The 27,984-nt window shown below is 45.5% G+C and overlaps 1 protein-coding gene across 2 annotated transcripts in view; it reads right to left on the bottom strand.

Moving 5' to 3' along the window:
• Nucleotides 1–1,973: 1,973 nt before the first annotated feature.
• RNF41 (ring finger protein 41) overlaps nt 1,974–27,984 on the bottom strand; it is a 37,564-nt gene continuing 11,553 nt past the window's right edge. For both annotated transcript variants that reach the window (XM_048490214.1, XM_048490213.1), the window contains exons 3-7: nt 23,163–23,275; nt 12,200–12,471; nt 11,698–11,833; nt 6,948–7,051; nt 1,974–5,141 (exon numbers count right to left, since the gene is read on the bottom strand). In XM_048490214.1, coding sequence (XP_048346171.1) covers nt 4,790–5,141; nt 6,948–7,051; nt 11,698–11,833; nt 12,200–12,471; nt 23,163–23,252 — 954 coding nt within the window. In that variant the 5' untranslated portion in view covers nt 23,253–23,275 and the 3' untranslated portion in view covers nt 1,974–4,789. The remainder of the gene's footprint in view (nt 5,142–6,947; nt 7,052–11,697; nt 11,834–12,199; nt 12,472–23,162; nt 23,276–27,984) is intronic.

Here is a 27,984-nt window from a genome sequence, read left to right as displayed (position 1 = left end):
GGCTTTCATGGCCAAAATCACTGGAGTTCTGTGTGATTTCTGGGCTGTATGGCCATGTTCTAGCAGCATCAACCACAGATGCAGGCGAAACGTCAGGAGAGGATGCTGCTAGAACACCGCCATACAGCCCGGAAACCACACAGCACCCCAATGTAGTTCAGATTTGCAAAAAAATTGTTTACCTGCTAAATAATAATTATAATGTAACTCTGATAACAGCTAAATTCCTATCATATATAATTAAGTATGAATAATCCTCTTTGAGCTGAGGAGGAGTCTGGGCATTACTATTGTTATTATTTTCTGACCTATAACTGGGTGATGTGATTTCATAACTAATTAATGAAAAATATTGAAGAAGAGGAGTTTGGATTTATATCCCCCCTTTTTCTCCTTCAGGAGACTCAAAGGGGTTTACAATCTCCTTGCCCTTCCCCCCTCTCAACAAACACCCTGTGAGGTGGGTGGGGCTGAGAGAGCTCCAAAGAACTGTGACTAGCCCAAGATCACCCAGCTGGCGTGTGTGGGAGTGTACAGGCTAATCTGAATTCCCCAGATAAGCCTCCAAAGCTCAGGCGGCAGAGCTGGGAATCAAACCCGGTTCCTCCAGATTAGATACACGAGCTCTTACCCTCCTACGCCACTGTTGAGGGTTCTTTATATTGTTACAAGCTTATTTGTATTTTGTTACAAACTTATTTATATACCCCACTTCCTCCTCCTCAATCATAGCAGCTTACCTCCTTCTCACCACATCTATTTTTATACTCTGTACGAAGGTCACCCAGAAAACCTCTGTGGCAGAGGGAGGATTGTCTCTCAAATCCTAGTCCAATACTATAACCACTAGAGCACACTGGTTTGGCCTCTAATCACAGCTCAGTCTTTCTTACATGGCTTGAGGAATGTGACTTACCCTTCAGTAGAGTGTATATAACGCACTTGCAAGTCTTGACCTATACACTGAATACAGTTACTCTGTGAACAGCAGGTTTTCTGTGTACAATAAATTTCCAAACATAGCAAATTTATACTTTTTTTTGCATGGGAATCTGTTCCCATTGCCAACTCTCAGTAGGTTCACACTCATATTCCCAGTCAGCAGAATATTACAGCAGTCAAGACTTGATGTCTGTGTTGTTTATATTGCCCACCTAATAGAGAATTGCTCTGCTCAGACTGGTAGACCTGCATCTACCAAGGCTGGGTTCTGAATCAAGTTACTTTCAGTGTGGCTGAGGGGTAAGGGGGCAGTGTTTTTTTCTGAGCAGTTGTTGTCACAATGGGTTGTTGTCACAATGGATTTACAGCAGCTCCAAGTAGCATTTTCAAGGCAAGAGATGTACAGACGCAGTTTGCCATTGCCTGCCTTTCCTTCAGGACCCCAGTATTAAGAACATAAGAACAAGCCAGCTGGATCAGACCAGAGTCCATCTAGTCCAGCTCTCTGCTACTCGCAGTGGCCCACCAGATGCCTTTGGGAGCTCACATGCAGGATGTGAAAGCAATGGCCTTCTGCGGCTTTTGCTCCCGAGCACCTGGACCATTAAGGCATTTGCAATCTCAGATCAAAGAGGATCAAGATTGGTAGCCATAAATCGACTTCTCCTCCATAAATTGCTTGGAGGTCTCCCGTCCAAACACTTGCCAGGATTGACCCTGCTTCAGAGATCTATTTTTCAACTCTTATGTGTTTTATAGAGCCCGGAGATGGCCGCAAGAGCACAAGGTCCAAGCCCTGCATCTGCTGATGAAGAACTTGGTTCTGAACTCCCTGGGCAGACATTTGTCAACTCATTTCATAGTGGACAACACTTCTACACATTCTGCTTCGCTCAAAGTACAAAACCAAAGAGGATCAGCTGCAGTAGCTGTGCAGGAAGAGGCTGAAAGAACCAAGCAGTTTTATGAAGTTCTCATGCAAGGCAGGCAGCACTCCACAGAGAGTGCGTGAAGAAGCAGGTCAGAAGGCATCAGGAAAAAAAGGAAGTTTATTAGTGCAGTCAACCCAACTGAACAGCAAGACACAAAAGGCAATCAGCAACTTGCATATGGGCAAGAGACATGAACAACATCCTATGGTATATTCCAAACCACGAGGGAGAATGGCAGTGACAACCATGGGGGAAAAACAAGGTATATTAGGAGCAAAGTGAAATTAGTTGAGCTCAAGGTGCAGTTATTAGGTTGGATTTAGCAGCTTTTTCAAAATTCCTGAGCATTCCTTCCAACCAATAGATCCCCCTTCAAAACACATCAGAGGTTACTGACGTTAATACACGTACAACCCATCCCCATCCTTAAAACTTACTGGGCTTTTGCTGCACATTCCAGATTTTATAAACACAAGGTACATAAAAATACATGGAACTCCGTGAGCTACTTTTTAAAAGCCACCTGGACAGTTTGGGGGAAGAAGCCAAAATGACCTTGGTTTAACAATACCAGAGACTCTGTTGCTAAAGAAAAGTTCCACTTGGAGAAGAAAAGCACAAGCAGGGGGGGGTCAGCACAGGAGATGTCTGAAGGACAGGAAAAAAGAAGAACAGCATAGAGCTGAAAACACCAAAAGCTGACAGAACGATCTGCAAAACGGAAAGGGCACCAAACGGAACAATGGCTGCAGATTTAGAGACTCTCTTCAGCACGAGCAATTCTCATAGAATGAAATGGGAAACGGTGTCTGCCTGGAGCGTGTCCAAGATCACAAGCAAAGCTAAGCAGCATTATTCATGCACTTTATTCATAGGAATGATGGAACTTCTGTGAGGCGAACGGCAGTGTGTGTTAAGAGGATCCAAGCTGAAAAACCACATCTTCCTGCAGTGACCCCCTTTTCAACTTCCCAGCATAAGAACATCAGGCTCAATACTCAGACTTGTGAGAACCACCTTCATATTGTTATGTTTCTGCCACATTAAGGTAACTATGAAGAACTGGGCCACTTTTGGCAACATGTGCTGGAAAAAAACAGATCTTTCAAATTATTCATTCCATTGCATATAGTTTGAGCATGGAAGTAGAGGTAGGTGGCATTCTCTCACAGCTAACTCCTGCTGATAATTCAATCCTACTGATGGTTTCTTCGTCCTAGACTAGGGGTGTTCAACTCTGGCACGTCAGACGTTCATGAACTATAATTCCCATCAGCCTCTGCTGGAATGGCCAATTGGCCATTCCAGCAGGGGCTGATGGGAATTATAATCCATGAACATCTGACATGCCAGAGTTGGACACCCCTGTCCTAGATGTTGCAAGGAAGTTGTTTGCAAAGTGGTTCAAGCTCTACACTGGAGACAGTTACTATGGACAACTGCCATACAGTCTTATTTCAGCATTTAAACAGCCATTCAGGCATCAAGAACATGGAAAACAGAACTAAGCCTTGGGTCCACATTTCTGCACAGCTGAGGATATTGAAGGAGTCTAAGAAATGAAAGCAAACTTGTTCAGAAGGTACTGTCAGGATAACAATGAGAGCAAGTTTGAGTGCTCCTTTATTGATGCATCTGTTACTTGCCCCTCTAGCACAAATGCAAGGGGGGGAAAATTAAGAAACAGAAAAGAAAAAAAGTTGCTGTAGGGAAAAAAAATCCACAGACAGACTGCAAATAAATTAAATTTGACAGGAAAAACTAAATTTGGACCTGAAGACATTCCTGGTCACTGTATTTAAAAATAAAATAAGGGCAACGTACAAAGGTAAAAAGTAGTACAAAAATACCAAACACAATCATCAAGATGTCAAAACAAAAATCACACACAGATTTATCGGAACAACCAACATACAATGACAAGACAATTTCATCCAAGGTTAATGTTCTTCTGTTTCCTTTTTTTTTTTAAGCATGGGTGAGTCTGCCTTCGTGCGGCCCACGCAAACTCAAAGGAGCCTGTTTCGGACCAGGCTGAGCAAAGGCGCTACTCAAAGGCCGACATCCTACAACAAAGGACTGAAGCCAGCAGAACAACTGTTATCAGCAACGTATTGACAGCACAAAGAGGGGAGAGAACAGCCAGGCTCTGCAATGATGAATCCAGTTTTGTCCTCTGGCAGATTGCTAAAGAATGACGTTGCCCATTGAAGAAATGCAGGCCATCTCTTGCGCATCCTAAGGCCACAAGTCCCAGATGAGGTACGCAGATTGTCTTTCCGATGGGTCTGCTTTTTGGCTGCAAGACATTTTTTAAAAAAATGCCAAAAAGATCACTACTAATACACATATTTTATTTGGCATCTCTCACATCCCCAGTTTGGAGTCTCCGTTCTTATGTTTGTTCTCTCCTCCCAACACTTGAAGGTACTGTAGGAAATTATGGAAGAACTGTGTGTCTTAACAAATGACAACAGAAACCATACCGTCGGGGGTGAGGGAGGGGAGAGTTGTCTTCAGAATAAATTTTCAACGGTGAAAAATGTTTAAATCAGGATCTGCAAGCCTATCACACCCCAGCATTGGGACACTAAGCCCGCTGGGCCAATGGAATCATCTCAAGAGATCGAAGACCACTGCTCTTTCTAGAGCACAAAGTAGCTATCTTGTGCTTTTATGTAAATATTTGGAAACCGACATCAACCAGGGGAATTTATCAGAAAGTGGAGGGATTGCAGCATGGCATTTTGCATACATTGCTGGGACACCTGCCCGGCATGATTAGGAAGTGATGCTTTAAATCAACAGACAGAAGAATGCCTTGGTTCAGCATAGCAGGGGCACTATCAGTGGGCTTGGACATGGTACATTTTTTTTCCTTTCAAGCACGTTGTTTTATCATCTCTGTGAAGTCTTTAGATTTCCTCCACTCCATGTGCAAATATCATCACCAGGCCTGGCTCCAGCACCATCTCCTCCCCCATGTGCTGATTCTCACAGGCCATCACCACCACAGCCTGCTTCCCTGGGATGCGTTTGGCCACATAGTTTTCATAATAGCGCCGGTTCATCTGGCGAGTTTCTAGGGTGGCCAATCCTTGGGGCCAGTTCCGTTCGTGGGCATTTTCAATCAGCTCATTGATGATCGACGTGGGGCAGCCACTTTCCACCAACGACCGCTTGATCACAGCCTGGAGTACTGCATCTGGCGTGGAGATCATGCCACCCCACCGTGTCACCCGAGCAGGTTGCAAGGAATTCACCCACCTGGATGACCAATAAAGACAAAGAGTAAGATCAGAAACACAAAGATATATGCCAGTGTTACTGGCATTAGCATGCAAGTCTGCACTCCTAAACTGTATTTCATATTCATTGTGTCACCTTGAGCTGTCTGCCAAAGTTTTATTAAGAAAATTTCTGAAGATGTTGCTGAAGTATTATTCCTGCCCTTTATTGTGAGGAAGTGACACCTATGGGATTAGAGGAGGCAGAAAGATTTGCTTATCACTTGGGTGCTGTGTGGTTTCCGGGCTGTATGGCCGTGTTCTAGCAGCATTCTCTCCTGATGTTTCGCCTGCATCTGTGGCTGGCATCTTCAGAGGATCTAGTCCTCTGTTCCACGAACAAGTATCCTCTGATGATCCTCTTGTTTGAGATTTTGTTACTAATCTGTCCATTGATGGAATCCAAAGGCGAAGCTACTAGGGGACCGGGGGTGTGTGCGTTGCACCGGGCGGGTGCCTAGGCGAGGGAAATTGCGCCCCATGGCGCCCCCCCCAAACACTTACCTTCATCAATCAGTGCAGGCTGCAGAAGTGGCCTGTTCCCTTCAAGCTGAAAACGGCCTTGTGGGAACTGCACTTCCCATGAGACCATGGGGCTCGCAAGGTCTTATGTAGTTCCCACCAGACCATTTTCAGTCTGAAGGGAACAGGCCACTTCTCCAGCCTGCACTGATTGATGAAGTGCGTGTGTTTGGGGGGGCGCCACAGGGTGCAATTTCCCTCGCCCAGGCATCCACCCGGTTCAACGCGCACACCCCCGGTCCCCCTGGTAGCTTCGCCTCTGGATTCCATCAATGGACAGTTTAGTAACAAAATCTCAAACAAGTCTTCAGACCTCATTGTTCAAACCATCATCCATGCTTTCCTGCCCACAATTTATTATTATTAACTTCATTCATTTATACCTTCTCTTTTTTCTCCAGTGGGAACACAGAGTCGCTTGCATTGTTCTTCTCTCCTTCACTGTATCCTTACAACAAATCTGTGAAGTAGGCTAGGCCAAGTCTGAATGACTGGCCCAAGGCAACCTAGCAAGCTTCGGGGCAAGGAAGGGATTCTAATCTGACACTCTAGCTGCTACATTACAAGGCTTCCCTGTCCTGTAATACCCTCTTAAGGGGCTGCCGCTGAAGATTGTCTGAACAGTGCAGGTAGCACACTTCCTGCTGGGTAAGTCTAAAAGTAGCACATGGCACGTGTGCTCTGGAATTTGTGCTAGCAATTGAGAGGGATAGGTTTGATGTCTTTCCATGCCCGTATGAAATCAATCCCTCCAAAAGGCATAAGAATTATTTTAAGATAATCTCCACATTCAGGAGAAAGATTTAACCCTGAACATTGCTAGCCATATATTTACATTATCTATGCATCATTTTTTTTTAAATTATCCCATAGTAGTAACCCAACCATAACAAAAGGCTCTGTAGTTTCAAATCAAAAGAGAGGATACCCATATTCCCACCTAATTTACAAGTCTTTCTCCCTATATTCCAATGAGATATTTACAACATGAAAAAGCAAACTATATATTCCTTTTCCATAATTGGCACAATGAACCATCATTCTCTTTTTAATTTCTTTAAGTATTTGGAAGTATGTTTACAGTTAAGGTTCATAAATAATCCCTCCCAAGCACATGGCACAGGGATTTCTAGCTACTACTGACTGCACCTTTTCTCAGTTATCCCCAAACACTTTAATCTCTTATAGGCTTTGGTCTGATAGCTCCTGGTTCTTCAGACAATTCAATTTTTAACTCACCCATACCTAAGAGATCAGTACTTACTCTAGGATTTCGTTGTATTCAATTGTCTCCTCCAGATTCTGTAGGTTGGGGTTGACGCTACGTATTGCTCGCATATATGCCTTTAATAACTGAATGTCACGCTTCTGCAAGAATCAGGACAATAGGTACAATTAAAACAAGATGGGAACCAATAATAAGGCAGAGTTCTAGCCAAGGATAAATGCATAGAAGAAAGTGCATGCCTGGCAAATTTAAACCAATTAATTCCAGTTTTTAAGACAAGTACAGCGGAAGCAAACAAATACACAGGAATCTCTATCTGAACCAGGCAGACAAATGCTGTGGTTTACAAACACGATTTTTCACAGGCCAATGGCTAAAGCATTTGTCCAAATACTAGCTTTACATCTGCCCATTACAAAGGAGGACTGACTTGCTATGTAGGGGAGGACCTAGAGAAAGGACGGAGCTGCTAGTGTTGCAGCAACATTAAAGCTAAGGGGGAATGGACCGCTCTTCTCTACTGAACTGGAGACCATTGGGAGAATAATATAAGGATGACAATGCGGGATAATAAATATATACTGAAAGGTGTGGTAGCTATGGGGGGAGTGGGGAAGACTGTGAAATAACTGCCCAATGGACTGAAGTCTGTCTCCGACTCTGGCCTATGGATTTTTAAAACTCCAGACATCCCCTATTAAGTAAAAAGGTGGACATATGCTTTGATTAAAGTAATGGTAGCATAGAAACTGCATGTTCCCTTATTTGGGAACCTACTCCATTAAGGTTGTAATTGTTTATGAGCCCTTCGGGAATTGGGCGGTCTATAAAGTCTAATTAATAACAACAACAATAATTATTAGAAATCACTTTTTAATAGATATTTAACTAGACAGACAGAACACCAATGGAGATGAATTAACACATGTTTAACAGAAAATTAAGTGTTTAACAGGGTAAGGATATTGTGTGGAAATATTTCAATATATCAAGTAAATTTCTTCTCAAATTCACCCCACCTTTCCAGTTACAAGCTTTCCCCAGTGACAGTAACCACTTTGTAGCTCAGCCTCAGATAACTTGAAACTCTGAAGGGAGATTTGGTTCTCCTTCTTTCAGACAGGTTACCTCAGGTGACTAGGTTTCACTAAAACCTAATGCCACAATAAACAGGATCCTTCCAAGGTTTAAGGATGATCTCTCAACACATAGCTCCTAGGCACAGAACCTGTACAAGAAGTTACAAATATCAGGCCCCTAACAGAATGCTTATTTGTAACACTAAAACACGCTTTCTTCCTTAAGCCCACCCTAACCTTCACTAAAAGCCAAAAAATACCCCTGGCTAAACTCATGAAATCAAAAGCCACAAAATTCTGTCTTAAGGGGGAAAAAATCTTACCCCCTCCCAGCCAGTGGAGTGACACACACTTGGGTTTTTTTGGTCTTCAAGTCTTCAACTTATAGTGTTTTTTTTTATCTTGAAGTCTTCAACTTATAGTGACCCTCAGCGGGGTTTTCAAGGCAAGAAAGTTCAGAGGTGATTTGCCATTGCCTGCTTCTGTATCACAGCTCTGGTATTCCTTGGAGGTCTCCCATCCAAATACTTTCCAGGGCCAACCCTGCTTAGCTTTCTGAGATCTGACGAGATCAGGCTAGCCTGGGACATCCAAGTTGAGGCCAAAATAACAAGGTTTGGCTCAGAGCCCGGGAGGGCAGGCAGGACTTTTGGGGATGATTGCCACAAAGTATAATTATGTAATTATTGAAAATGCTTTAGAAATAAAGATTAAGAATGTTTGTTTAGTTGGACAATTCTCTAAAGGCAAGTGGTGCACATCTACCTATTGACTACACCGCACTGAATCTTGCAAGTAAGTGTATGACTGCCATGCGCATAAGACTGAGAAACACAACTGAAGCACTGTGGCTCTGTTTCAGGAGTGTTAGTCTCCCCAGATGTACAGCAAACAGCAACAAAAAATTACACCCATAACAGACTTCCTTTGCTTTCTGTACAGCTGAAAAACAAGTTTGAATTCTGAGTAATTTGAAAGTCTATAGCCGTGGTGGTGAACCTTTGGCAGTCCAGATGTTATGGTATACCAATTGGCCATGCTGGCAGGGGCTGATGGGAATTGTAGTTCATGAACATCTGGAGCATCATAGGTTGGACACCTTTTCCCTTTCTCTGTTCTCTTGTCACAACAACCCTGAGAGACAGGCTAGGCTGAAAGAGAGTGATTGCCTTAAATTCACAAGGCAAGCTTCATGGTTGAGCAATGGATTTGAACTTGGTGTCCCAGGTCCTGATAGTCCAACCACAGCATCACACATAATCCTACCATTTGTCCCTGAAAACTCTTTAGATCAGTTTCTGAAATTAAGCCCTCCCCCACACTCAGTGATGTCCTGTCCCCCATACCTAGCCTTTACAGAGAAAGTTCAACCTGCCACAGCGTTCTTTCTTCCAATCAGAATCTGAGAAGTGGGTTTGGCCCTTCCTTCCCCCATGCTGCTTCTCTGGACCAAATCCCATCTACCACTCAAATCAAAACCTGCTATTCCCCCATTTGGGAACACCAAGTCAACCATACGCTTTCCTCAGCACAGCAAACGCCTGGTGTTAAAGTGTACGGCACTTAGTGCAGAGGAACACCTGCTCCCCCAGCACTGCTCCCAGATCCAATTCTCCACTTACTTGACAAAGTGGCTAATTTAAACCAAGAATAAAAAAACCCCACATACCTCCCACTTCATATCTAGCTAGACACCAAACTAAGCAAACAAAATAGAACACAGTATTTCAAAAAGCAGAACAACTTACATATGAAGGTGCCAGAAGACCGGCCATTGATAACCTTGTTCCTAGAAATCCCTTGCGAGAATCTGCTGACATCTTTCCTGAGCTACCCAGGTTATCTGGATAGTTACTGGGGCAGACTGGCCATTTAACTTAAGTGGGAAATTTCCCAATGGGCCACTTCCCCAGAGGGCCTCTGGTGGCCAGAAACAAGCCAAGATTGCTTCAGGGATCACTTGGCTCAGATCCTTTAACAGCATCAACCAATAATCAACATCACCTCATCAACTGCCTACTCCTGCACCGCTACCAGTTTGTGGGTGGATGCTATGGGTGACACTTCAATGACACTGAAATCAGTTTTAGTGACTCACACTGCTGCAGAGGCCACTCAAAGGGCTATTTTGCCTTTCCAATCTACCCCTGGTGATTACTACTGGAATGTAACCTTTTTTGTTCAGCATGGGGAAAAGCTGCACCTGTCATATGGCTGCCCATACCAGCAATCAGAAAAGCTGCACCTGTCATATGGCTGCCCATTATGCAGCTTTGGGAGGAACAGAAGCCCAACCTGGAAATATGAAAAGCAAAAAAAGAGTTCTCTTTCCCATACTCTTTGGTCAATACCATGCCTCCTCCAGCCATGGTTTCCTCAAGCCTCCAATTTTTCCTTTACTACCTAGACAATCTGACTTCCTTCAGATTCCCAGCTGGCATTTTTCACTACCCAGCACTCTAATATTTCCTTCCCTGCTCCCCTTCCTACCCATAATATACAGCTTCTGCTGTCCTTAAGCCTTCTGTGTTGTTTTTTAAAACATTCCCAGCCCCATTTTCAATTTCCCATCTACTCTGCCTGTCTCTCCGTCTCAGGCCCATGCTTTCACCTGCTCTTCCTCCATACTCCTGGGCTTCAGTGTACCACTGACACTAACCCTGTTAGAAACGAAGCATGGCATATGTAACCTGATTGCAATTTTCATGTAACCTGATTGATGTATGTCCTGATTGATATGTAAAGGGCCGTTCTCTCTTACTTTTTTGTTGCTATGACACTGATTGTAGGTAACGAGGCTGAATGACCCTCAGGAGCCGTCTGGGGGAAACAGGATGTGCCTGTTGGCCTGAGGGGGCGAGGCGAGGCAGGTGGCTGCATCCATCTCTATCATGACCTTGGAGGCGCCTAAGCCTCAAACAACTGCTTTCACACTTTCTCTGGAAAACCGGGAGGGGGGATTGGACAAGGATAAAGGAGCCCAGGAAAGCCAGGTCGAACAGAACTGGCTTTTTCAAGCTAGGTACTGGCTGTCTTTCAATAAACGCTACTGATCAAGAATCCAGAGTCTGTTTATTGGCTTAAGATCCAAGACCTAACACCCTCCTCCAATGCCCCTTGAGAAGAATGAATGCCAGTGTCGCACCATGCTATCGATGCTTAGTGTTCACAGTGTTCTAAGGCCAGAGGCCTACAGGCCATCCTGCCTCCTCGGATAATGCATTTTTAAGTCCCATTTTAACTTATATATGCCCCTCTTTTGTCTCTGTGCTGGCAACTGAAAGGTAGCACCAGTCAGGGAACGAAATCTGACCTTGCAGTTTGCCAGTTGCTATCTCCTATTCTAAAGCTATTCGATGAACTCAGCCAATAGGAGCCAGAGGCTTCATCACTGCAGCTTTCCCCCTCCCACAAAACCCCCTTTCTACATTACCCTGTTGACAATGGTTATCACAGGCTTCACAATCAGCCATTAGCAATGGATCACATTAATGCTTAAAAGTGGACTTGTATTGAAGAGAATGTGCTTGGCATTTTTTAGCTTCAGCATGTTTTTTTTAATTAACATATACATTATAAAGTATACAGTAATTTCAAAGCACCTTCAATGGTGTTAAATTCTATTCTTACTTAGAAAAGGAAAAAAGCATCCTTAAAAGCCATTCAGTTCAAACACTTGAGATGTTTGGAAACTGGAAAACAGTTACCTGTTCTGCTAGCTGGTGCTTATGCTCTGCAGAAGTCTTTTCCAGCTCAGCTATTCTGGTCTGTTGCTGCTGAACCACTGACCTTAAGTGTTTGATACAGTTATGATTCGGCAACTCATCTTTGGGCATTTCCAAGCTGCACAGAGAAACCGGCAGAACTGAGAAAGTAGCACACTACAAAAAGAAGTTAATAAAGATGTCCTAATAGAAACTCGAGTTTTTAAGAGGAGCTGCAATAAATCAGAATCAGTAAGGGAAGCGTCAAGTAAACTGGGCCAAAAATTAGTAGCCCCCATGTTACCAGCTGCTGCTATTGTGCAACTCAATTGCACCACAAAACCCATCTTCATTGGACCATGTATAAAATGGTCTTTCTCATTAGTCTTTCCAGATGACACTGGCAAGTTCTGCTGGCCACATATAGATTTTGAGAGAGCCCATGCATTGAATTATGACATTGCAATACCTGGGGCCAGAATTGCTCAAATTTGGCAGCACTTACCCACATCCCTGTTCACAAGTTACAGGCCGCTTTGGATTGTGTTCACAGTCATTGAGGTGAGACATCAGGTTGTCGAGGCGCACAACAGCAGTGCACCCGAAAACAGCGTTGTCACAAGTAATCTGCAGCTTAGATAGCATATTACGCATGATCCGAGGAACAGGGCGAAGGTGAGCCACCGTCACAACGCTACGGTCCACAGGACACGTCTGCTGTTGGGAGAACCACTGAGTAATGCAGGCATTGCAGAAGGCGTGTTCACAATGAGGAGCCTGTATTGGGAACAGAGTAATACATCAGGTTCATATAATTAGATTACTGACCGTGACCCTGGTTCTGGTGCCAAAGCCGAGAAAGACAGATGCCCCCAGGGCAAAAAGAAAAGGAGAAAATAGCAGCAGCCACACCTCAAAACCAGCTTTGGGCCACCGAACAACTTATATGTGGGAACACAGACAGTTCCCTGGCACAAAGACTTAAACACATTCTACATGCAGCTTTCTTCACCTCTCAATGGCAGAAGATGATATGAAATTCTAAAACATTACTAGGGCTCAAAAGCACCAACTGCCTAGAGCATCTGAAATTTTGGACTCCTAAGGTTATAGTAGAAAGGGGGATATAAATCCAAACTCTTCTTCTTCTTCTCTGTCTTTAATTCAGAGGCTACTGTTACCAGTCAGAACTGTATAAAATATAGTCTCACATCCATCAAGCATCTGGTAATGGCTTTGAATTTCTATGGCAAATGGTGGGCAAACCGGATTATCCTTTGTGCAAAAGGGATTAGGTCGGACAGGATGGTCCAATGTGGAATGGATGAATGGGTCATTCTCTCCTGTAGGAGACTCAAAGGGTCTTACAATCTCCTTGCCCTTCCCCCCTCACAACAAACAGCCTGTGAGGTGGGTGGGGCTGAGAGAGCTCCGAAGAACTGTGACTAGCACATGGTCACCCAGCTGGCGTGTGTGGGAGTGTACAGGCTAATCTGAATTCCTCAGATAAGCCTCCACAACTCAAGTGGCAGAGCTAGGAATCAAACCCGGTTCCTCCAGATCAGAGTGCACCTGCTCTTAGCCACTGCGCCACTGCTGCTCCGTCTCTGTTCCATCTTTCTCCATTCACTATATCACTTTCTCCATTCACTATATCAGTGCATCAAGAGGCTGCCTTGGGTCCGATTACACTGACCACAAATGTCTGGACACTTGGGGTTTTTTCCCTTGTCTTAAATTTTTGGTTTTCAGCAGAAACTGAGTCTGAGGGAGGTCAGACAGGAGTTAAGAACTCCTCTGACTTGTGACGGTGAGTAACTTGGCACATGCTCCGAGGAAACTGAAACACCCCAGATAACATGCATTTAACTGAGTTAATTCAACTGCACAGCTTTTCATGTGAAAACCTGGGCTGTGTGCTCGGTGCCTTTTCTCTGTATTTTGTTTTTGTACTTTTCCTGCCACCTTTTCAAATCCACCCGCCCTTTTTCTTTCTTTTCCCTCTTTTGTACTCAACCTTTTTATAAAGACGGTTCTTGGCTTTGCTTGTTATAACTTACTTCTTTGAAATACAGTAGAACCTCGGTTTTCGTTGTCATCTGTTTCAGTTTTCGTCGATTCTTTCCCCGAAAATGTTGTCTCGGTTTTCGTCGGATTTAGTTGGCGCGCGCGCACTAATTTTGTGACAACAAACAGCGACCCATGCGGTTCCATTGCTGTCCAGTGTTTGCCTCAGTTTTCATTGGTTTCGGATTTCGCTGAGGTTTCCTGAACAGATTATCGCCGAAAACCGAGGTTCCACTATATTTCTCTTAATTTCTTTCCCACGTGCTGCTAAACATGAGGAAGAACTTCCTGACGGTAAGAGCTGTTTGACAATGGAATATATTGCCTCGGAGTCTCCTCCTTTGGAGGTTTTTAAACAAAGGCTGGATGGCCATCTGTCAAGGGTGGTTTGATTGTGCATTCCTGCATGGCAGGGGGTTGGACTTGATGGCCCTTGTGGTCTCTTCCAACTCTATGATTCCATGCATGGGTGCTACATAGTTGATTACAATGTATTTCCAAGGATTTCTACTCTTCATTACTGCTGTAGTACTGTGATAGAAGAGTACCTTCTCAGTGGGTTGATCTAGATGCTCCCATGAATGGTGGCAACTAGTTACCAAGGTACTTTTCAGGGAACCCTTGGTTTAAGAGAGTTTCTCTACTAGGAAGGATATCACCTCCCCATCCCTACCAATGCAGATGGAAGGAAACCAGAACTTTCACTGATCTTTTAAACCAAGTCAAGCTATTAATGGCAGGTGAAAGCCCCTCCACCTTAATGCCCAGCCCAGAACATTTGCTGGACCCTACAGCAACGTTCCAAGGTAACATACAGACCAGATTTACAATAGCTAGCTCAGCAAGCTTTTCACAGGCCATGAAATTTATTTATTTATTTATTTATTAAACTTGTACCCTGCCCATCCTGCCTACAGCCAGGCCCGGGGCAGCTTACATTCAATTAAAACCAATACATAAAATCAGCATTAAAATAGGTCAAACCAGCCCAGTTCCCCTACCTACCCATGATGGCAGTAATTACCTTTCAGCCTATAAACTAATCCCTAATCTTCAAAGAAACCGAGGGACCAAAATAATCATGAAGGGGTTGTGCTAAATAGCAGGTGTTTATAACAATGTCCAATTGACCTTTGGTGGTAAGTGGTTGGGAGGTCAGCAATTGATGTTATACCAATGAATGTATGGATGGCCTCAATCAAAGGCCCAGAGCAGGGGTCTGCAACCCGCAGCTCTGGAGCCGCATGCGGCTCTTTCGTCCTTGTACTGCGGCTCTCTCTGGCCTCCCACCTCCAGCCTCCGCTGAGGAGCCCACCGGCCATGGAGACAGAGAAGCTCTTCCTTGGGGCTTCGGTACCAAGTGGAGAAGACAGGCGGCGGCGGCAGCTCCCACTCTACAATGGCAGGGGCCAGTCCCTCCTACCCGAACCCCAGTGGCGACTGCAACAGCGGCTGATCTGCTCCGAGCTGTTCACTCCCCCTCCCCCAATATCTGAACGGTGACTGACAGCTCAAGCCCCCCTCCTATCCACCTTCCTTGCCCTCCACTGTTATAATGTTGATGTATCTCTTATAATGTCATAACATCACATCATTTCATAACATCATATAACGGAAGCAACAATAATCTTAACGTAACATCACAATGTTATAACGTCATGATGTTATAACGTCATGATGATGTCATAACATCACAATGTTATAGTGTCATGATGTTATGTTATAATGTCATAGCATCATGATGTGATGTTATGACGTTATAATGTTGATCTTCTCTTATAACGCAGTGGTGGCAAACCTATGGCACTCCAGATATTCATGGACTACAACTCACATCAGCCCTTGCCAGCATGCTGATGGGAATTGTAGTTCATGAACATCTGGAGTGTCATAGGTTTGCCACCACTGTTATAACGTCATAACATCACATCATTTCATAACATGATATAACGGAAGCAACAATAATCATAACATAACATCATGATGTTATAACGTCATGATGTTATAACGTCATGATGATATAATAACGTCATGATGTTATAACGTCATTTTATAATGTCGTGATGATGTTATAACATCATGATGTGATGTTATGACATTATAATGTTGATGCTTCTCTTATAACATCATAACATCACATCATTTCATAACATCATATAACGGAAGCAACAATAATCATGTTACATCATGATGATGTTATAACCAGAGGCGGACCGCCCGTTGGGTAGAATGGGCAGCTGCCTTGGACGCAGAAATTATACGTCATGTGATGGGCGACACAATGTCCAATCAGCCCTGCCCACTGCACGGTGGCTGGCCGCCGCCCGGCCCACAAGCCACCTGAGCAGCCTGCTGCCTGTAGTTGGAATTCAGGACGGGGGAGAGCTAGCTCCACCTCCGCAGCTCTGTGCGGCTACCCTGACCCCGCCCACCATCTTTCCCTGCCTGGCCGGCCCCCTTGGCCCACAAGGCAGCGCATTAGGACCACACAGAGAACATAAGAACATAAGAACTAGCCTGCTGGATCAGACCAGAGTCCATCTAGTCCAGCATTCTGCTACTCGCAGTGGCCCACCAGGTGCCTTTGGGAGCTCACATGCAGGATGTGAAAGCAATGGCCTTCTGCTGCTGCTGCTCCTGAGCACCTGGTCTGCTAAGGCATTTGCAATCTGAGATCAAGGAGGATCAAGATTGGTAGCCATAGATCGACTTCTCCTCCATAAAACTGTGGAGGACATCCCTGTCGTCCCCCGCACGCGCAGCTCCCCGGGGACTGGCTTGGAACAGCCGGGGCAGTCTGGCCTGGGAGAGCCCGTGCCTGCGTGCGGGAGAAGGAGAAAGGGAAAGAGACAGGAGTCGGGCTGGTCCAGGCTCCAACGTGCTGGAGACTGGAGTGGATGAGCAGCAGAGCCTGGTGCTGCGGACGGAGCGTGCCAGAGCCCTCCTCTGTTCCTCGCGGGCCACTTGAAGGGCTGGGGGGGGGGTCAGCGGCGGCTCATCAGCCCTCATCAGCTGGAGGAATCTTGGCCAGCCTCCCGCAGGGCCTGTGTGTCTCAAGAGCCGCCGCTGCCTCCGGGATGGGGGATGGGCGGTGGGTGGAGCTCTTGCCTTGGGCTGCAACTTAGGCAGGTGGAGAGGGCTGGCTTGGTTTCTGGCGGCAGCTGCTGCCTGTCTGGTCCCAGAGCCGCCCACTCCCATTGTGCTTGACCCCCCCCCCCCCCGAAGAAGCCACTAAGCAGGCCGACAGCCAGGGCCCCCTTCCCGGGCAAGGCACACACACTCGCCTGTCCACCGCTTGCCACCAGCGCCAGGGAGACATTGGGCTGGGCGGCAAGATCAAGCCCCCGGGACAGCTGTGTCCAAAGCTTGGGAGGGGGCCGGGACTTGAGGGATGTGCCCACCCATTCCTTTTTGAATATATAATCCTGGCAACCCAATCCAGTGGGGCAACCCCCTTGGTAGCACTGCACGCCTGATCAGTCTGTGGCCCCTCCAACCCCAGTCTGTTTCCCCTCTCCCCCGTGGGGGGCACCTAGATGGCCACCCCCCCTGGAAAGTGTGGCTGGATGGGAGGAAGAGGGGGTGGGTAGCTTGTGGGAACGCGGAGCGCGCGTCGCCCCTTTGGAATTTGTGATCCGTCTGGGAAGGGTGAGTGCTGTGGCTGGGCTGCTCTGCCCATGGGGTGGGGGGGTGGGAATCAAACTCAGATTTTGCCCAGGGCACCAGTTTGCCTAGGAACGCCACTGGTTATAACGTCATGATGTTACAACGTCATGATGATGTTATAACATCATTATGTGATTTTATGACGTTATAATGTTGATGCTTCTCTTATAACGTCATAACATCACATCATTTCATAACATTATACAACAGAAGCAACAATAATCATAACATAACATCATGATGATGTTATAACATCATGATGTGATTTTATGACATCATAATGTTGATGCTTCTCTTATAACGTCATAACATCACATTATTTCATAATATCATATAACACGGGTCTGCAACCCGCAGCTCCGGAGCCGCATGCGGCTCTTTCGTCCTTGTACTGCAGCTCCCTCTGGCCTCCCTCCTCTGGCCTCCGCTGAGGAGCCCACCAGCCATGGAGGTGGAGAAGCTCTTCCTCGGGGCTTCGGTACCAAGCAGAGAAGACAGGTGGCGGCGGCGGCGGCAGCTCCCACCCTACAATGGCAGGGGCCAGTCCCTCCTGTCCGAACCCCAGTGGCGACTGCGACGGTGGCTGATCTGCTCCGAGCTGTTCACTCCCGCTCCCCCAAGATCTGAACGGTGACTGACAGCTCAAGCCCCACTCCCATCCACCTTCCTTGCCCTCCATTGGTCCCTAACACACAAGGGCCCGCCTGCCTTTTAGCCTCTCTATCAGAAACACTGATGTAATTCTCACACCAGTTCTATGGAAACAGAGACATGGTGACGTGGAGCTTTCTGGGTAACAAAGGTGTTCATTCGCCTTTTTGCCGCTGCCTGGAAAGGGACTTTTAAAATTGGAAGTACAAGTACCAGAATGCACAGAGGAGATAGCAAGGAGAATTAGAAAATAGGGGCGGGGGAATAGAGCGAGGGTGGGAGGGAAAGCGAGCCAAGTAGAGTTTATAGGAGGCATAGCAGGAGCTCAAGCCTGCGCCAAAAAGCCCCGGTGGCACATTTTTCCCCAACAGGTGAAGGCGGCGATTGAGGCGGAAGGGGGTGGGGCTTTATGCCCGTTAAGGGTTAGTCCAGCCATTCTCAACCAGGGTTCCCTGGTACCCTGGGGTGCCGTGAGCATGTCCCAGGGGTACCGCGGCAACACTTCCGCCCCCCCCCCCCATTTTTGTGGTGTCTCCCACTGGCGCCAGCAAGGACATGGAGCTGGCCCATGGGGCAGGGCCTGCCACAAGGTCAGCAGCCACACCCCCCCCCCCCCCAGTGTTACCCTTCACCCTGGGAGGGGAAGGTGGGGTGTGTGGCAAGCAGGGGCAATGGGAGGGGAAGGTGGAGGGTGGCAGCAGGGGTACCGTGAGATATGAAGAGTGAAGTCAAGGGTACCCTGACCTCGAAAAGGTTGGGAAACACTGGGTTAGTCTGATACGGGTCAAGAAGACTGGTGGAGCCGGCTTGGTCAGGGCCAACTGCAAGGGAATGGTGGAAGTGACAGCAGGTATGTAGTTGCCACTACTGAGTCATCTGTTATAAAAGGGGTCCCTTTTGCACAGTCAGTTCCACGCATCTGTAGCACTTCATGGATTTCATAAGCAACACACTCTAATTGGTTATACAAAGCGTAAATGTAAACAAACAATATATACAGTGTTATCTTAATTTTAAATGTCAAAAAGTATTTGCTGCTCCAAGTGTTTTCTTTTCTGTGGAAAACAGGTCCAAATGGCTCTTGGGTGTTAAAGGCTGCTGACCCCTGGCCCAGAGGAACATCTCTTCCTTTACAGGCCCTGCAAAATTGGTCAAGGTCCTACAGGGCTCTGGTGTCAGTAGACAGAGAATTTCATCGAGCTGGAGTCAGGGCCAAAAAAGCACTGGCTCTGGTCAAGGCCAGCCTAATGTCCCCAGGTCCAGGGACCACAAGTAAGTTCCCATCTGAGGAACGGATTGACCTTTGTGGGCAATACAAGGATAAGCAGTTCCTAAGATTTGGTTCCAGACCATGGTCCCAGACCATGTAAGGCCTTAAAAGTGGAAACTAACACCTTGAACATAACCTGGAATTTGACTGGTAACAGTGCAGCCAATGTAAGATGGAAGAAATACACTCCCTCACTAATACCCCAGCCTGGTTGCTGTGTGCTAGACCAGCTTTAACTTCCAGATCAGACTCAAGAGTGGGCCCACGTACAGCGAGTTACAGTAATCTAGTCTGGAAGTGACCACTGCATGAGGCACTCTGGCTAGATCAGCACAGGAGAGGTAGGGGGCCAACTGCCTGGCAAAGGTGGAAAAACGCCACTCTAGCTGTGTGCATGACCTGAGCTTCCATTGATAAGGAGGACTCCATGATCACACCCAGGCTTTTGATGGAGGATGAAGTTATTAAAGCCATTTTGTCAAATTGACGCAGCTGAAAACCCTCGGGTATCTCCACCAACCCAGCCAACTAGCCATGGTCTCTAAGCACTGTTGCAGAGCATCTGGGGAATTGGCTGGCCATCTGCAGAACCCCCTCCTGCCTTTACCCTGGGCTGGCTCATTTTAACTCTCCAAGCAAGACATTCACTTTGATATTTGGGAATGATGGGGGACAACAGTTACAGGAATGTGGTGACTGGACTAATAAAGAACAAATCTTGTCTTTCCTGCTCCAGTTGCCTCTGTGCAGGTTTTGTTTTGATTTTGCATGTACGAGAACACAGAGATTTCTCTCATTCATAAATACCTGCTGTAACCTGCCTGGAAAGCAGGGACAAGATGAACCGTACATCAAGAGTTTGCCATTTCCCAGCTTACTCATTAGGAATGTATAAGATGCAGTTTTACCAGAAGTCTTTCTGGGAGATTAAAAAACTTTGGTGTGATCTGTCTCTGCATGGAGCTACTCAATAGTTACTCTCCACTGCACAGAAGGGAATCCCTACAAACATTATGTGCAGCATTCCCCCTGTCCTGAGCCAGGTGCACTGCCAATTTAACCAGCCATTTCAGTAATGGAAGATCCTTCTGTGCCATGCATCCTAATAGCTCAACAATCTCCTCTCCTTCTGGTCTCTGGAATGTCCAGAGCGGACTATAACCAAGGGCCAGGCATGATGCAACACCCCTGACATGGATCCAAGAGGGATCCATGGCACAGCAGGGTCAGGGGCCCATACCCCATTTCCCGGCCCAAAGCTGAGTCCCTGCAGTGCTTGTGAATTTGAGTTCTCAAGGAGAATACGCAGCTGGTGTCCTGCTGCAAGTCCCCAGGATGATCACATGGTAGATGTAATGTATATTTTGGCCCTCAGCCTAACAAGGACCCCAAAAAGATCTAAAACTTTTGGCCTATTTTCTCTCCTATCCCCCAAATGGTAATAGCATCCTGTTTTGAAACTGAATGGCATGTGTGACAGCATCTGCCATGCCACAGTGGTTGAGATATAATTTGTGATTTAGTATGGCTCTTAATGCACCATTCAAATGCGATGTAGCCAATTTCTCTTGATGAGACAAGCTTTTTGTTTCTCTCATATGGCAAGCTAAGAATGTTCTTTGCCTATTCAGACAGCATTAACACGGGAATTCTTTAATGCACGCACAGGTACCACACACTCATTTTTCCACTGAACTGATTGAACTTTAAGGGCCACAGTTTTCTACCTCTCCCCTTCAACACTTAGCCAGTAAATTCTGCAGGGCAATGCAGGGATTACCTGCATGGGGAGAAGCCACCAAAACTCATAGGCATAACACAAAGGAAAGAAGGGCACATTTTTGGTTCATATTTCCTCATGTTGATATTACATAAGGAGAACTAGAAAAAGAACAATCCCTGCCAGTTCACTGTACAAAAATAACTCTATGACCCAGCAGTTTCAGCCACCCCAGAGATAGCAGCTTTTGTTCTGAATGAAAAGTGACACTCCCACAGTTACACGGCTATCTTAAAAGCTCTCAATTTTGTTGTTCAGCTTATTGCACTTCAAACTAATGAACCCGTACAATATCATTTCCATTCAACCTATATTTTTCAGTAAATCTTCTGCCACCCCATGTCTTTTCCCATATGCAAACTGATCAAATAAATACAAGACCTGGGAGCTTCTTAGCTTAATCTAACTTTTCACAGATACCCTTCACACAGAAAAGACAATCCTTCACCACCCAGTTCACTCACAGCTACAGGTAGAGTTGGCTGTCCTACTGACAAAAGAATCAATACTCAGCTACACTGAGGAGGCTCATTCACATTTTGCAACATGGGCCGCAAACAGCATGCATGTGGTTGCATGAAAATATTGTGTATGCGTTTTTATTGCAAATGCACAGTGGGAAGCTACAGCTAACTGTGGCTTAGCATATATCAGGGATCTTCAACATGGTACCCGTCAAGTGTTTTTAGAAAGAGGGTGAGGGCAAGTCAGGCTTTTGCCCAGCGAGACTTCTGATTGGCTACATGAGTTTTTAAGATATTGCTTTGACATTAGCTACCACCAAAGCGAAAAAATCTTCACTGTGTGTGACTAAAGGGAAGCTGGGGGAGTCATTTTGTGACTGTGCCCATCATACCGTGTCAGAATTCTGAAAGTTCCCTTAATATATGTACACTTAGTATAAAACCATGTGTGTGACTATCACATGCCAGTTTCATTCTAAAACATACGCAGAGTAACTTTCTATGCAGCGATCTTACATGAAGCAGCCCCTCTACACCAAAATATAAGATCTGCAAAAATGCTCTTGCTTTCAGCTAACATCATGGTCCAACATGTGCTTGGCAAATAGTAACTTACTGGTGGTCCCTGGCCCCAAAACTATCCAGATGTCCTTGATCAGGGCCTTCTAGGCACTTGCCCCAGCCTGTTGGAATGCTCTGCTGAGTGAGATCAAGACCCAGCAAGATTTATTACGGTACAATTTTGCAGGGCCTGCATGATAGAGCTGTTCCACCAGACATATTGGTTGAGGATAGCAACAGTTGTATCATGCTGGCCTCCCTTTCCCCCTCTCTCTTCCCTCCTCCCTTTTCCCATTCCCAACTGAGTTGTATATTATTAGTATGGGGGATGCTGCAGAGAACTCATCTCTTGAATTTTAAGGGGCACCAGGATTTCATTGCACTTGGTTCTGGATGCTATTGAATGTTTTTAATTAATTGCTGCAAGCCGCCCTGACCCCTTTGAGGAAGGGTGGTCTGCAAAATCGAATTAATAAAATAAATAAATAAGATACAAGCATTTTAGAAAGCCCAGAAGGTTAGTGATATTATTTTTTCAAAAATCTTTTATTAAATTTCCTGTTATTAAGTGTTCTGCCTTATACTTGGACGCAATGTATTTTATCAGGCTTTTTTCCATCTGATTTCAAGACATCATTCAAAAAAGAATTCACTAACTAATTAGTATTCAAAGAATAAAGTAGGCTGTTCACTTTATGTGCCAGCTTTGATGAGAATTCATTTTGTTGAGCAGAACAAAGTAGAATTTTGCACAAAAAGACAAAAATGCAAAGTTCCTTTTGGAAGTGCATTTGAAAGCCCCAATTCACAGGTTGAACTCATAGAGATCAGAATACCTAGTAGCACAATAGAGCTTTTTAAAAAAAAGTCAGCACTATCACACGTACCCTCAATGGGAACAGAAAAGGCAATATGGATTTACAATATGTACTTGGAAGAGAAAACCTTCAGTTTCCCAATTACACAGAGGTTCAAAAAAAACGACCTCAAGTTGATAGCCGACACCTACCTGCACTGGTTCCTCCAGGACCCCGCTACATATGGGGCATATAAGGTCTTCATCAACATCCCCTTGAAAACGTGCTACATCATACCCCATTTCTCATCACCGATGCCAGAACCCTAGAAAAAGCCGAGGGGTGGGGGGAGACAGAAAGATGAATGAGAACAGGGAACATTTGGACTCTTCACAAGAAAAACTAGCGTATTCACAGTCTTGTTGCTGCAAATCAATTAAAAGTCAGTTTTGGCTGGCTCCCCTGCCTGGTAACTGACCTGATAAGGCTGCATTCTAAGCCAGGGAGTCAAAGACAGGTTCCAAACCCTTCAAAAGCAGGGTGTGGTAAAGTGGCTGGAGGGAGGGAGGGAGAGAAAAAATGCACAATTCGACTCAGTCCTACTCCTGCATAGTTAATTGCTTTGGTTTTCCTCCCCCTGCTAACACCAATTAGACACTTCTCTCCACAGTGCATTTTTACTCAGCTCCCTTAACATGCATTTTTTAAAATTTCCCACCTTGCTTTTTCTGCTTCTGTTGAACAATTTTATACAGCTAATGGTAAGAAGCGCCGGTATTTCACATCAAATTATACAGAACAGGTGAAGAAAAGGAGCTCAGCAGCTAGGATACTTAATAGGCCAGGGGGGAGGGAAGGTTCATCTTAACTGTTTTATGCCTGTCTCTGAGCAAGATAGTCAACAGCAGACTAAGCCAAAGTTAAGCTGCAAGTTTTGCAGCAGAGAGAAAGCTGATATGCACAAAAGTATCCTACCCTGTTTTCCCCCAAATAAGACCTATCCTGAAAATAAGCCCTAGCATGATTTTTTGGGATTTTTGGAGGATGCTTGAAATATGAGCCCTACTCCAAAAAGAAGCCCTAGTTCAGGGGCCTGTTTCTCAGATAAATTCAGGGAACTGTTTCCCATCAAGTTTCTACCAGCATGGCCAATTGGCCATGCTGACAGAGGCTGATGAGAATTGTAGTTCCTGAACATCTGGAGAGCCGCAGTTTCCCTACCCCTGCCCTAGTTACAGATTTCCCGGCACAGCTGATCTGGTCACGTGGAGGGGCACAAAATCATGGAAAATATAAAACATCCCCTGAAAAATAAGCCCTAACGCATCTTTTGGAGCAAAAGTTAATATAAGACCCTGTCTTATTTTCGGGGAAACACGGTAGTGAGGAACAGAATGTAGCCTTTTGAAGGAAGATATCCATCAGCAAGCAGGAGTCATTGGTCATTCCTCATGTAGCAACAGCACAATTTACCTGCCCTCAGAGGAAGCTGCTTGAAAGAAGATACAGCTAGAGCCTCAGAAGAGCTTTGTGTTATTTCATTTTATTTCTCACATCACACAATTTTGGAATGGTTGACCTGTAGGACCAAGGATGATCCCCAACACCTACAGCTAAGCATGAATCTTCATCGTTAGACTGCTGAGGACACTAAGTCCGTCTCACACGCGGCAGCCTCCCAATTCCATGCTCAAGCAAGTGATCAGCGATCATTTTGGCCCCCAACAAACAGGCCCCTATGAAGGAAACTAGATGAGACAATCTACTGACTTTTACGTACTGCCAAAACGAACGGCACACAGACTGAATCCATGTTTAATGAAATGGAAGATGGATTTCCCTGGAAAGTTATTGAAGAGGCACAAGAGCCAGCGTGGTGTAGTGGTTAAGAAGAAGAAGAAGACGACTTTGGATTTATATCCCCCCTTTCTCTCCTGTAGGAGACTCAAAGGGGCTTATAATCTCCTTGCCCTTCCACCCTCACAACCACCCTGTGAGGTAGGTGGGGCTGAGAGAGCTCCGAGAAGCTGTGACTAGCCCAAGGTCACCCAGCTGGCATGTGTGGGAGTGTACAGGCTAATCTGAATTCCCCAGCTCAGGCGGCAGAGCTGGGAATCAAACCCGGTTCCTCCAGATTAGATACACGAGCTCTTAACCTCCTACGCCACTGCTGCAGGTGCACTCTAATCTGGAGAACTGAGTTTGATTCCCTGCTCTGCCATTTGAGCTGTGAAGGCTTATCTGGGGAACCAGGTTAGCTTCCTCATTCCAACACATGCCAGCTGGGTGACCTTGGGCTAGTCACACCCACCTCACAGGGTGTTTGTTTGTGGGAGGGCGGGGGAAAAGGAAAGGAGGTTGTAAACCACTTTGAGTCTCCTTACAGGAGAGAAAGAAGGGATATAAATCCAAACTCTTCTTCTTGTTGTTCATTCCCATATAAGTCCAGTTGATAAATTTCCCAGAATAGACTCAGAAAATCCAACAGACATCAAGTTATTTTTTTTTTTTTGGGGGGGGGGGGGGATAAAACTGAAAGGACGTGATCCTATGAACTGTAAACAGGAGATATTCACAGTGGCAGATCTCTTATCCCCCTTCCTATAGCAGACCCCACAAGACACCTGAAAATCAAATGCTGGACTGGGAGTGTCATTTTGTAGACCAAATGCCATGAATCACAGTCGGTGGCACTGATGGGATGGGGTGGGGGGTTGGGTGAAACTGCAACTCCTCTCTAGCTTATTTAGAATTTTTATATGCCGCTTCTCCAGAGACCTGCTCAAGCTGGCTCCCAACTAAAATGAAACAGAACCCAACAACCTATTAAAATAATCCAGGGCATAAAAGCAGGATAAAACCAACACTGAACAGCCTAAACCAATACTGATAGAACAGTCCTTAGCTCAGAAGCAGACACAAAACAGCTAAAAGAGACAGAAGCCCTTAGTTAAAAGCCTAGGGCCTGAAAGAAAGTAAGGTAAGGGCCAGGTGAGCCTTCCAAAGGCAAAGTGCCATCCCCGAGAAAGCTGAATCCCTTGCTTCATCTTGTATAGGGGAGCACAGAGAACTGGGCTGGAGAGCAGGATCTTAACTGGCAACCTGGATAATATTGGAGGAAATGGTCCTTAAAGGAGCCAAAGCCATTTAAGCAGCTAAAGAGATGTGTGTATGTGTGTCAAGTGCCATCAAGTTGCTTCTGACTTACGAAGGCCCTCTAAATTAATGACCACCAAACCATCCGATTGTCAACAGCCCTGCTCAGGTCACCCAAAAGGGCGCCACTAAAGGGAAGAACTGAAAACTGAAAGCTTCTCTACTGCACTTCCTCCACCAGTAGAAGGAGGTGGGGCAATTTTGCTCAATTTCCCTCTACAATGCAACCCCTATGCTGTGTGGGATTTTGTCTGCAAGGCCTCCTTGCTACTTTACTAGCTTTTTAAGAGTCTTTGGGTACTACTGAGAGAAGTTAAGGGCAAAAAAAAAAAAGATCTGCTCCCACATGGTTGCTTATGTTCACAGTTCATAGGATCCCGCCCAATGAAATTCCTGCAGTCCTATAAACTCCCTTGGCCAAGTTAAATATTATTCACCATTTTGGGGGGGGGGGGGGAATTATTTGACCAGACCCCTGCACCTTGGTAAAGATGAGTGAAAAATGTCTCAGTTAAGAACCAACCTCTATAAACTTCATTATCTTCCCCAAGGCAAAAGTAACCAGAAATGAGGCAGGATTAGCGGTACAGCTTCCCCAAAGCTACATCAAATGTCTTTCAGCCTTTGTTCATTTCTATTCACTTCAATAACCAACTTCTTCAGTAGGAGTTGTTGTGGAGAGGATGTTGCACTCTCCACTTAAAAAGCGAGGCCATGGTTGAGCAGCTAACTAACAGGTTGAATTGTGACATCAAAGGGGACCACAGGGACCCCTTGGCAAGCAGATGTTCAACGGGTGCTCCGCCAGCTGCATTGGCTCTGGGTGGAGTACTGGATCAGGTTCAAGATTCTGGTACTTACCTCTGAAGCCCTTAATGGTCAGCATACCTATGGGACCATCTTTTCTGGTAGGATCCCCAAATATCGCTGTGCTCAACAAAGAAGGAGTGTTTGGATTTATAGCCCACCTTTCCTGTAAGGAGACTCAAGGTGGCTTACAAGCTCCTTTCCCTTCCTCTCCCCACAACAGACACCTTGTGAGGTAGGTGGGTCTGAGAGAGTTCCAAAGAACTGTGATTGGCCCAAGGTCACCCAGCAGGAATATAGGAGTGCAGAAACACATCTGGTTCACCAGATAAGCCTCTGCCACTCAGGTGGAGGAGTGGGGAATCAAACTCGGTTCTCCAGATTAGAATTCCCCTGCTCTTAAGCACTATACCACGCTGGAAAATCTGCTGGTGGCCCCTGGATAAAAGATGCCCGACCAGTCTCAACCAGGATCAGGGCTTTTTCGGCCAAGGCTGCAGCCTGATGAAACGCTCTGTCTAGTGAGACCCAGGTCCTGAGGGATCTCATGCAGTTCCACAGGTCCTGTGAGACACAGCTGTTCCACCAGGCATATGGTTGAGGCAGCCAAGGTTTTCCATCAGTCTGACCTTCCCCTCCTCATGCTTCTTATCTTCCCGTTTTGAATATATATTGCTGAATGTTGTTGCCAGTACAGTTTCAACGTATTTAAACTGTGGTTTTATGTATTTATTAGAATCTTTTGGAAGCCACCCTGAGCCTGTTCAGGGGAAGAGTGGTGTATAAAATCAATAACATATATAATAAAAGAGAAAGTGTGACTGCATCTCCATTAATTTGCAATATATACTCCTATTGGCCAAGATGACTTTAGTTTTAAGATTTTGAATAGATAGGGCATGTCTTGACCAAAGTTATCAACAATCAGAAGACAAAAATACAGATTTAAGTTTAAGAACATAAATACATCAGATTTTACTTCTAAAAATAATCTGGTTTAAAATGAAACCTGAAATCAATATAAGCATATTATCTGTTACAAAATAATTTATGACTCTTGTGGGAAGGAGA

This window comes from Sphaerodactylus townsendi, linkage group LG03 (assembly GCF_021028975.2).
Source record: "Sphaerodactylus townsendi isolate TG3544 linkage group LG03, MPM_Stown_v2.3, whole genome shotgun sequence".
In the NCBI taxonomy this organism is placed as follows: Eukaryota; Metazoa; Chordata; class Lepidosauria; order Squamata; family Sphaerodactylidae; genus Sphaerodactylus; species Sphaerodactylus townsendi.
Note: the sequence above shows the minus strand (reverse complement) of the source record. Positions and strands in the feature narration are given on the sequence as shown.